The 12404-nt window shown below is 35.8% G+C and overlaps 1 protein-coding gene across 15 annotated transcripts in view; it reads right to left on the bottom strand.

Annotated features, from left to right (window-relative positions):
- NAALADL2 (N-acetylated alpha-linked acidic dipeptidase like 2) overlaps positions 1–12404 on the bottom strand; it is a 1372789-nt gene that overhangs the window by 345993 nt on the left and 1014392 nt on the right. For all 15 annotated transcript variants that reach the window (XM_054481096.2, XM_054481101.2, XM_063662440.1 and 12 more), the window contains one exon: positions 4496–4639. In XM_054481096.2, the coding sequence (XP_054337071.1) occupies positions 4496–4639 (144 nt within the window). The remainder of the gene's footprint in view (positions 1–4495; positions 4640–12404) is intronic.

Genomic DNA, 12404 nt, shown 5'->3' with positions numbered 1-12404 from the left:
GGATCTTCTCACATGTAGCATTTCCAAGGCTGCTCTGAACAGATTGATTAGTTTCATATGTAAGAATACACAATGTTGGATTCAATTGTACTAACATTTCCTTTTAATAGATATTTCTTGACAAGTTAAAAGGCACCATTTGTCAATGAATATTTGTGTAACTACAACTTGTAGATAATATGTTCAATATATGTTTTTAAATTTGTATTCAAGAAATGCTAGTAATGCATTGTTTCAAGTAACTACTAACAGATTAGGAAGATTTTCAAAATGCATTAGAAATATGTAAAAATTATGAACAAGATGATCAATTAGACGTTATGTCACTTTAATAATAAAAGTAATTTTCATAAAAATATAGAATTGTAAATAAGGAAATAATAGGAAATAAGGAAATAATAGCACTTGAATATCTACTTGAAGAGACATCATCTAAATTTATTTAGGTAAAACTTTGTCATCACTGATAAGTTTTAAGCAACGTGTAAACAATTATTTTTTCAAAATAAGTGAATCATCAAATATATTAAAATGTTTATTTTTAACTTGATTCATTTATATTTTTCACCCTAAATTACATTAATGGATTTTAAAGTTTCTTCTTCCCTTTTAATTACTATAGTCATGAATTTTAACCACAAGCTCAGACTGATATGTGAAAATTAAGTTTTCCATGTTTTGACTGAACTTCAAAGACAAATATCGACAATATGTTGAATGAATGGGTCAGGTCTACAAAGAAAAAGACCATTCAAAATGAAATGGAGTCAGTATCCAATTATCTAATCAATGCAAACAATCTATTTAAGGAAGAACTTTTCTCCTGATTCTTTTTCCATTCCTCATGCTTTTTTTTTTTTTAGTTCTCACAGCGATACAAATGCCCAGCTGTCCACTTCAATTTGCTGAGCCTATCTCATGCTTGAAGGCATTTAATTCTTACGTTTAGTTTAAGTGTTATGGTTTGTATCAGTTAGATAGCTTTTAGTTGCAAGTAACCAAAAACCAAATATAAATAGGCTGAAACAAAGGAGGAATGTATTGACTCATATATATGAAAAGTTCAATAGATTTGGCTTCAGACAAGGCTTTATTTAGGGCTCTAATCACATAAATAAGGGTTTCTTTTTCTCTCTCTCTTTCTCCGTCTTTCTCCACACCTTCTCTCTATCTCTATTTCTATCTTTCTCTCCCCTTTACTCATCTGACCCCTTCCTATGCTGACTTTATTTTCAGGTAGGATGCATTCCCATGGTCTCAAGATGGCTAGAGAAAGATCCCAGAGCTACATGGTTTCTTGTTGACTTTTAATGATGAAGCAAGTCATTACTTAAAGTTTGTAAACTGAGTCTTGGCCAGACTTGTATCATCCTTGAGCTACACTTGCTTTCTCAACATCCATTTGCCAATTTCCCCTTTTGAACTGTTGCCAGCATTTCCCATCAACATTTTATGATTAGCTTTGGCAATATCCCTAGAAATAGATTCTGGTTGACTCAAGCCTACTGACAGACTGCATCAACTATATTATGATGATTGGTTCAAGGATAATCCAAATCTGGACAAACAGGACCAAGACTCAATTTCTGAAATTTGAACAATGACTCACTTTAACACTAGAGGTATTAAATGTAGTCCTTGATTTGGTAGCAGAAAAATTCTATTACATTTTTGGCTGGATTTTAGAGAATTTTGATTTAGTGTGCATAAAGAGTTAAATGGGTAGGATAAATAATTAGTGCATTCTCACACATATTCTTAATGTGCCCATTCCCAACTTGTTGAGTGAAGATTTTCCAATACTAAAGATCAGGGCTATACTTAGAAAATTTAACAATATGTTATAATTATAATATGTTTTAAATTATTTCTTTAATCCTTAAATAATAAGCATTGCTGTTATTGCTAAAAATTATAGTACCTCATTCAGTATGCTTTTCATGTTCCATCCTGATATACATCACTGTGAATAATTAATGCATTTTATGGTATCTATGAGGAAACTTAATTATCTCAGAAAAACTATGAGCATTATTGTCCAAAACATTAGGGTAAGGGGTTATAATCCTACATTAAATTCAGTTTAATGTAGGGTTATACGTTAATATACAATTATATATTTAGATTTTCCAATACTGATTTACCAGACTCAGTGAGACTGCTCAATCAGCATGTGGAAAATTTAAATGTATATTCTGTATTTTAAAAAATAACTCATTATAACATGAAATGTCTTCTCAATGATTTAAATATATCTTTTTGAATTTTTAAAAAACATAACAATTTTTCTAAAAACATAACAATATCCATGAGAACAATTTCATATGTCATAATCCCTTAGAAAGTAGGCCTATCTTTCTTGCTTTAACACGGGTGTATATCTCAACTCTTCTTGTAGGCTTCATGCCTGTTGTTAATTTATCATGGAAATGAAGCTGGAGAGTGTCATCTTGCTTTGCAAGGACATTATTCTACATATTAAGAAGAAAATTAATGTTGGCCAGGCACAATGGCTCATGCCTATAATCCCAGCACTTTGGGAGACAAGCAGGAGGATTGCTTGAGCCCAGGAATTTGAGACTAGCCCTGGCAACATAGTAAGATCCTGTCTCTACAACAAGATTTAAAAGTTAGCTGGGTGTAGTGTCATGTGCCTGTAGCCCTAGCTACTCCGAAGGCTGAAGCAAGAGGATCACTTGAGCCCAGGGGGTTGAGGCTGCAGTGAACCATGATCATGCCACTGCACTCCAGCCTGGGCAATAGAGTAAGACATGTCTACATTTTTTAAAAAAACGTAGTTATTTGATAACAAAGATACTTCTTAATAGTTATGTAACATTTTACAATATACAAAACAATTAATCCAGTTATGGTGGCTCATACTTATAATCCTAGCACTTGGGAGGCTGAGACAGGAGGACCACTTGATCTAGGGAGCTCAAGACCAGCCTGGGCAACTTAGTGAGACCCTGTGGCTATAAAAATATATACTTTTTAAATTAGTCTAGTGTGGTGGCACACACCTGTAGTCCTAGCTACTTGGGAGGCTGAGGTAGGAGAATTGCTTCAGCTTAGGAGTTTGAGGCTGCAGTGAGCTACGATTAAGCCACTTGCACTCTAGCCCTGATGACAGAGCAAGACCTTGTCTCAAAAAATATGTAACATAACATATAACACAAAAAAATTTTAAAAAAGAATTGATACACATATCATACTTTGATTCTCACAACTATTTAAGATGATAAAGGTGTAGCTATCTTTCGTAGTTGCAGACATAGAGGTTTCCAGTGGGAGGTGACATAGGAGAGGGCATGGAGCTAGCACGGGGACTGTCAGTTCCATGAGGGCAGGACAGTGGCTGGAATGTATTGGGGGCTCTGTATTGAATTAATTAATTATTTAAATCTGGGCTTAAATATGGTCTTTTACAAGTCCAGTGCCTCTTAGAACTACACTATTATTTTGGTGGTGTTTACATATTTTAACAAATAGAGTCCATAATCAATTTGTTGGGCTCAGAATAAATGGCAGAAACAAAACAAAACAAAACAGAAAGCTCCTCGAGTGCTTCTTCATTCCTGCTTTGAGGACATTGGCTGATTACTGTTTTCTAATTTTCCCACCTTGTTTAATTGGTAATCAGTTTAGGAGGCTCTCAATCTATAGGATTTTGAAAAGCATACGTCCCCAACAGAGAAATCCTTAATGTATTCAGATTTTTTTTGTACATATTTCTTCAACATATTTTCTTTTTTGTATGCTTTTGTTGTCAAGAGAAAAACAGTTGAGATAAAACATGACTATTGAGCCCAGAGGTCTGGACACAAAAAAGAACCCACAAGTTGTAGTTCCTAGCAAATAGATACAAATTTAACAAATTGTAAAGAGAGTCTTTTCTTTAGAACCCTAATGCTGAGGCTGGAGGCAGGAATAAGATGCAGCCCAGGGCTTTCATCCCACCACAGGTAGCTTAACTACTTCAGTTTCATCCTACGTGGTCCAACAAGGCCTGACAAACTGCATTGCAGTACAGGAAGCATCTCTCGGGCGATGATGCGTATAGGCAGAGGGATTTTTTAGTCAATTGCAGGAATTAGGCTTTAATGCTTTATACTAAAAGACTTCATACCCCAGATAGTTGCCTGCTATCCACTGAATCTTGGCAGGCAATGAGACTGCTGAAGCTGAAACCGGGAAGCTATGTTAAGCAGATTTTCATGAATGTACAAAGATGCTTTATTTATAACGCTACTTTTCTTTGTAGCAGTTCAAAATGGTTTCTTTTTCTAATCTCTCATTTTGGTCAACTCTCAGTCTTTATCAAAATTACTTCCCAAACATGCTGCTAAAGAGCCACAGAAGAAAATAATGCTCACGTCATCAAAAGTCAATGGTTTTGAAAAGAATAATCCTACATACATCAATTTAGAGATTAAAAATGATCATGGTCTTTACAAAAATTGTAAAATACAGAGAACGACATTAAATACTTTACCATTATTTGGAAGCTCTAGAGGGCTACAGGCATCATTTTTGGTTCTAGCTTTTGGCGAAGAGATCAGTTTTGCAACGAGGGATGCAGAGATGGGCTGCACTAACAGAGAGGTGAGGTTTGATCGGCTTTGTCTAAAACTTCCATCTGTATTCAAAAGACAAAGGAAGATAATCCTCAGTAAACAGAAATTTATAACACTTAAGTAAAAGTTATCTGTAATAAGTATTTAAATTATGACTGGTAAGTTTATATTCATTCACTTGTTTATCTACTCCTTAGTTATACCTTGTTTACTTATTAACATTATTTGAGATACTTAATAAAAATTTAGTCCAAATACAATGACATATCCTAGTTAAAGATGGCAGATTGCACATATGCACTTACCTCCATTGTCCCATAAAACTCCACTAAAATGATGACAAAAGAATGAAAAAGCATAAATGTACAGGGGCCAGGAGAATAGACAGTAATAAGATTCTAGTTGGAAAGCAGATATGTAAGTGTCAGTGATGTAAGACCTGAGGGGGAAATCTAAAACCTAAGTTCTTAGTAGGGAAGCTGAGAATGTTGTTTGTACCACCGAACAAAGAAAGGGTTAGAAACTGTCAACACCAGGTACCTATTAAAGTAGGGCTGCAAAAGAGACCAGAAACAGGAGGATTTGATGAAATTTTGATTGTGAAGTGGCTTGTCCTCTGGAATCCTCACGCACCCAGCCAGTGCAGGTGCCTGTTCCTTCCTCACTTTAGCAGAAAACTGAGAGTGAGAGAGTGAACAGGGAGACACCAAATACAGTGAGCAACATCACACTTAAAAGAGGATGGTGTCGGGCAGGCATGGTGGTTCATGCCTGTAATCCCAGCACTTTGGGAGGCCAAGGTGGGAGGATCACTTGAGGTCAGGATTTCAAGACCAGCCTGGCCAACAAGATGAAACCTCGTGTCTAATAAAAGTATAAAAATTAGCTGGGTATGGTGGTGCATACCTGTAATCTCAGCTACTTGGGAGGCTGAGGCAGGAGAATAGCTTGAACTTGGAGGCAAAAGTTGCAGTGAATCAAGGCCACGCAACCTGCACTCCAGCCTGGGTGACAGAGCGAGACTCAGTCACAAAAAAAAAAAAAAAAAAAAAAAAAAGGTGTCGTGATTGCCAGGACTCCTCAGATGTTTTCTCTTTTGGCATATAGAAACCTTCTCTCCAGGTAGGGCAATAGAAGATTCGCTCTTAGCAAATATGAGATCAACAGAAAATATCTAAAAATACCAAAAATAGGTCAATTAATAAAAGAAACAACTCACCCACAACATCCTCCATTGAAACTTATCAGTCAATAAATCCCAGTCATATACAGGACTTCAAATCAACTTAATTTTGTCATCCTTAAGTAAGAGATCTCAGCCAAGGGCAACCCTAGGTTGGCCCCTCGGCAGCAGACCTAGTGAGGATGATGGCAGGTGGTCAGCAGAGCTGGGGAGGGAGGTCTCTAGGAAGACCAGATTAATGAGAATACCAGATGTGTGCTAACATATTGAGAGAATATTTACAGTAAGATCAGAGTGTGAGAGTTTGAAGAGTGTCTAGCTATAAAGAAGAACAAAAACCTATAAAGGGAGACAACTATTAGCTTAAAGGGACCAAAAGTTGTGCAAGAAGAAATTTAATCATTGAACAATATGTATAATATTTACATAGTCATAATAATATAAATAATGACTGTTGATTTAACACAAAAATGATCCTTTTTAGCAAAAAGGAGAAAAGGGAAAAAGTCAGGCAGTGATGTACATGAATACTTATGAAAGTTAAGTCTCTGTCTCTCAAAGTGGTAAGTCAATATAATGTATAATGGATAAAACTGAAAAACAAACACCAACACATAACTGAGCAGAAGGAAGGTAAATATAAAAGGTAAGTAACTACTAAAGATGTTAAAAACAATTACATATTTGCCCTGGGGAGTTAAAGAGAGGAGAGAAGAGACACAGGGTAGAGGAGGAGAAGGTGACATATTTATAAATTAAGCTTGTAGAAATCTTTGACTATTTACATGAACTAAATGCACCTATAGCTTCAAAAAATAAAAAAAATAAAACAGTTATAATAACACAAGTACAAAAAACTACACGAATAGAATAGAGATAATGGAGAGAACAAACTATGCTTAAGGAAATAACGAAAACTTATTCAGTTTATATATTTTTACTGACTCAGAAAAGGAAATACACAACAGAATGACTTTATCAGGCAGCCGGTGATGTTTTCAAATGCAGTGCTATATTTTTCAGAACTTTTATTAGGGAAAATAATTGCTAACGATTTTTCTCAGAATTTAATTTGATGTGACTTCAGCGGGTGCAGCGCTCGATGATACTGGTATCCAGGCTACAGGAGGAGGTCGATTATAAATAAGAAAATATGTTACAGGAGTGTTTCCTTAATTTATCATCTGGAAGACCACAAGGCTAAAATATTATATTTAGCTTAGGCCTATGGCAGCCGTGGAAGTCATCGCTTTGAAGAAAAAAATAATTAAGATTTAAGCTTAGAATCCATTTTGTTATATAAGAGCAGTGCTGGCCTCATAATTTCATTGCTCCCTTATATAGATATATGTAACAGTGCATTCGGACCACAGTGTAGGTCATTATTTCCCAACAGTTTTCATATTCATGGAACCACAAGTGGCTATATAATTTGCAGGACCCACAGTGAAATGACAACGTGGGACCTCTTGTTTAAAAAGTATGAAGAATTTCAATATGGCAATAGGAGAGCATTAAATCAAGTGTGGGGACCTTTGGAGAGGGGACTCTGTGAGACTGCACAGGTGGCATGCCAAGGTACCAGGCCTTGCATAATTTATGTAGAAGATGCTAATAGTTGTACAACCTACTGAGGTAAACCAAAGGGGTTTTCAGATCATAGGAGGCTGCTCTCAGCCAAAAGTGATGAGCCTCAAGTCTCCTACTGCTCCAGGCTGCACTTGAGGACAAATTGACTCATGTTTCAAAGCATAGACAATGTCTGTACAAACTAGCTGGGAAACGCTGGGATAGCCATCTGGTTTTCCCAGTATGTGTTTTCTCTCTCAGCCATTACATTTGGAGCTTTTAATGTGCATGAGATAATGAAATAATATTGACGCACAATGTGCTGTCTCTCATTTTGAAGGTTTCATGATTGCGGAAACTTCTTAAGATGCTGTATGATTGCATCTCTCCCCAATTCAAACACCAAACTCTTTAGCTTGCCATTCAAGGCCCTTGACAATCCCAAATCTTATACTTCAATATTATTTCCTATCAGTTTTCTTCATATATCTTAAGCAAAATCTTAAGCTACACCCTTACATACTCCATGAACCACATCCTCCATGTTTTTGGTTAAGCCATTCCTCTTACTTCACTTGTTTTTCTCATGCATCACATGCGTCTAAAGTACTCAGTTCCTTCAAAGCCCAACTTACAAGTCATCTTCTACGTGAAGCTTTCTCTGGCACCCTCAGCTCTGTGTGCTACATCTGCACCTTTTTTGCAACACTTGCTATTTTCAGTCAACATTATCACTATGTAAAATCACTTTGTTTATTCCCTCTGAACTATAAATTCTTGAAAGCAAGCACCAAGTCACTTACATCATTGTATGATACACAATGCCTAGCACCTTGTCAGGTACATAACAGGAGTTCAATAATTAATGGTAGAAAAAAGAATCAACAATTGTTTGAAAAATAATCTTAATGCCTATGTCTTAATGGTTTTCTGAGTCCTGACAAAATTGAGCTGGGGTACAATTGAAGAATAAATTATAATTCCATGCTTGCTATATAGTTATGCTTTCTCCCTGGCTAACTAATACTCTCCCCCAGCAGACATATTAAATAAACTTTCAAAACCCATCTATCCCTAACAATTCGCTGATTATCCTTGCCCTAAAATTAACTTTTGTAGATAAAAAGTCTTTAAATAAATAAAACCATCTTTAAGATATATTTATGTTAATAAAAAAATCAATAACTGCATTCCATTTTTCTCTAGAATGCTCTATTAAGCTTACGAAGCAATGCATTTAAATGTTAAATATGAGTGAACCCGAAACCATAATTGAACATACCCAAATCTTTGATTTTTTTGTGCTGCATGACTAATAGACTTGCATTAGTTTTGAAATATCTACAGTAAGTGCCTCATTTGTTTTTTACCTTCAGCTTAATGGAAATTTGACAAACAGTTCACTTCTGAGAGTAGATACTAAAAGCAGGACTTTACAGGACACTAAGATTAAATTATAGACAGAAGTTATTTTTTAAAAAAACTTATGTCTATTGAAGAAGAGCTGAAAGAAGAGTTTTATTTTCTTACATTATTAAGAGGTTTTGAACAAAGCTAAACACATGTACTATTTTTATTCAGTGATATTTTAAAGCATATTTATGAACTATAAGAATCCATTAGATATGAGATGAAAATTAAATGGATTATGTGCCTCGAAAGAAAGGATACCATACAAAAAAGACTGTGACACTACATTTTAGCATTTTAACTTTTAGATTGCAGCATTTATATCATACTCTATACCTTGTTTATGCTTCATAAAGACTGAGGGGGACCAACTTTTATTTTAGTAGCTAGCTAATTCTCTGTTCACGTTATGCAATCTTTGTAATCCAGATAAAGACTCAAACAGACCCATTACATCAATAATTCAATCCCTGATTCAATGCTACATGTGCATAGTATAATGAGAAAATTGGATAAACAAAGTCCTAAGTCTGACTCCATCATTGACTCACTGTTTGAAATGTTACAAATAAATAATTTCACTACGATACTATTGTCATCTCTACCAAGGTGACACCAAAGTGTCTTCACTACTGAAATAAAAATAGTATATTAGTTTAGAGACCTAGAGCCAAAGTTACTGTGGGTGAAATTTAGAAGAAATTAGCATTAAAATAAGTAAGATGTGTTCTAATTGTACACCCTTAATTCTTTTACATGCTTTTTCAAACTGTTGATGCCCACTTCAATCTCATCTGGTTGGCTGTGTAAAGAAAATATGCTCTGTTAGTAACTAGTATATATATATATTATTTTTTGATATGTGTGACAAGATTGAAACCTAATTGAAAAGTCAGTGTTTGCCAGGCGTGGTGGCTCACGCCTGTAATCCCAGCACTTTGAGAGGTCGAGAAGGGTGGATCACCTGAGGTCAGGAGATTGAGAACAGCCTGGCCAACATGGTGAAACCCCGTCTCTACTGAAATTACAAAAATTAGCTGGGCATTAGGTGGTATGCACCTGTAGTCCCAGCTACTCAGGAGGAGGCTGAGGCAGGACAATTGCTTGAATTCCGGAGGCGGAGGTTGCAGTGAGCTGAGATCGCGCCACTGCACTCCAATCTGGGCGACAGAGTGAGACTCCATCTCAAAAAAATAAAAAAAATAAAAATAAAAATAAAGAAAAGTCAGTGTATACAAGTGCCAATTACCCAAACAGCATCAGGGAAGATAAACCTTCAGAGATTAGAAATCTCACATACTGAGATGAAAGCACTGAGAGGTTAGATAAGATAAAAATGTGCTGGTTAAATAGAAGAGGGGCCTGGTATGTTTTAATGATGATGGTGAATGAGAAGAATAACACAACTTCAGAATTTAGGAGTACACATAACTCAACCCTGTGCACCTCATTTGTGTGTGTGTGTGTGTGTGAACATGAGATCCTTGCTACTCACTCAATGTTGCATAGTTCCTTCCTATTCAATGTGTAGTCCTCAGACAAGCAGCATGTGCAAGAACTGGGACTTACTAGGAATGCAGAATCCCAGGTCCCACCCCAACCCCCACCCCAGGCCTTCTGAATCAGAATCTGCAGTCTATCAAGATCCCCAGGTGATTTGTATGCACACTAGATCAGCACTGGCCTAAATCATTACGTAGTTGTCCTTTGGTACCTGCCAGCAATCGGTTCTGAGAGCCCTTGTGGATACCAAATTCTGCATATGCTCAAGTCCCTTAAATAAATTGGCCTAGTATTTTCATATAACCTATCCACATTTTCTTATATACTTTAAAGCATTTCTAAATTACTCATAATACCTAATACAATGCCTACATATCACTGAATTCACAGGAATTCAACATAGTACTCATCACGGAGAAAATTCAAGTTTTGCTTTTTGGAACTTTGTGGGATATTTTTCCCAAATACTTTCAATCTGCAGTTAGTTGAATCCATGGATGTGAAACACCTGGATATGGAGAGCCCATGGTATATTTTTTATAGTGTAATTTATATAGTTTATAAAATGACAAATATATAAAAAGAAGAATGGAAAGAATGAAAACTGTATTTGCTCACTCTCTCCCAAATTAACTACATCAGTAAACCACAAATCAACAGTTCTCAGTCTCCTTCAAAATGATTAACATGTCTCTTTATAAGTGATTTCTAAATAACAAATTTGAAATGGACAGAGAGGAAGCCCTCGCCAGAGCAATCAGACAAGAGAAAGAAAGGACATCCAAACTGTTAAAAATGAAGCCAACTGTCGCCCTTTGCTGATGACATGATCATATAAGTAGGAGACCCTAAAGACTCATCCAAAAAGCTCACAGAACTGGTAAATGAATTCAGCAAACTTTCAGGATTAAAAAATAAATGTACACAAATCAGTAGCCCTGCTATACACCAACAGCAACCAAGCTGCGAATCGAATCAAGAACTCAACCCCTTTTACAATAGCTGCAAAACAAATTAAATACATAGGAATATACTTAACCAAGGAGGTGAAAGGCCTCTACAAGAAAATCTACAAAACACTGCTGAAAGAAATCCATCGATGACACAAACAAATGGAAACACATCCTACGATCATGGATGGGTAGAATCAATATTTTGAAAATGATCATACTGCCAAAAACAATTTACAAATTCAATGTAATTTCGATCAAAATACCACCATCATTCTTAACAGAACTAGAAAAAAACAATCCTAAAATTCATATGGAACCAAAAAGAGCCTGCATAGCCAAAGCAAGATTGAGCAAAAAGAACAAATCTGGAGGCATTACCTTACCTGACTTCAAACTATGCTATAAGGCCATAGTCACCAAAACAGCATGATACTGGTATTAAAACAGATATACAGTTCAATGGAACAGAATAGAGCACCCAGAAATAAAGCCAAATACTTACAGTCAACCGATCTTCAACAAAGAAAACAAAAACGAAAAGTGGGGAAGGGCACCCTATTCAACAAATGGTGCTGGGGTACGTGGCAAGCCACATGTAGAATAACAAAACTGGGTTCTCATCCCTCATCCAAAAATCAACTCAAGATGAACCAAATTAAATCTAAGACCTGAAACCATAAAAATTCTAGAAGATAACATTGGAAAAAACCCTTCTAGATACTGGCTTAGGCAAAGACTTCATGACCAAGAACCCAAAAGCTAATGTAACAAAAACAAAGATAAATAGATAGAACTTAATTAAACTAAAATGCTTCTGTACAGCAAAAGAAACAATCAGCAGAGTGAACAGACAACCCACCAAGTGGGAGAAAATCTTTGCAATCTATAGATCTGACAAAGTACGAATATCCAGAATCTACAAGGAACTCAAACAAATCATCAAAAAAAAGAAAAAAAAAACACAAACATAAGAAACACAAGAAAAACACAAACAATCCCGTCAAAAAGTGGGCTAACGATATGAAAAAACATTTTTCACAAGAAGATATACAAATGGCCGACAAACATACGAAAAAATGCTCAACATCACTAATGATAATGGATCTGCAAACCAAAACCACAATGCGATGCCACCTTGCTTCTGCAAGAATGGCCATAATCAAAAAACGAAAAAAAATAGATGTTGGCATGGATGTGGTGAAAAGGGAA

Source organism: Pongo pygmaeus, chromosome 2, assembly GCF_028885625.2.
Source record: "Pongo pygmaeus isolate AG05252 chromosome 2, NHGRI_mPonPyg2-v2.0_pri, whole genome shotgun sequence".
NCBI lineage: Eukaryota > Metazoa > Chordata > Mammalia > Primates > Hominidae > Pongo > Pongo pygmaeus.
The sequence above is the reverse complement of the archived record's forward strand: the minus strand, read 5'-3'. Positions and strand labels throughout refer to the sequence as shown.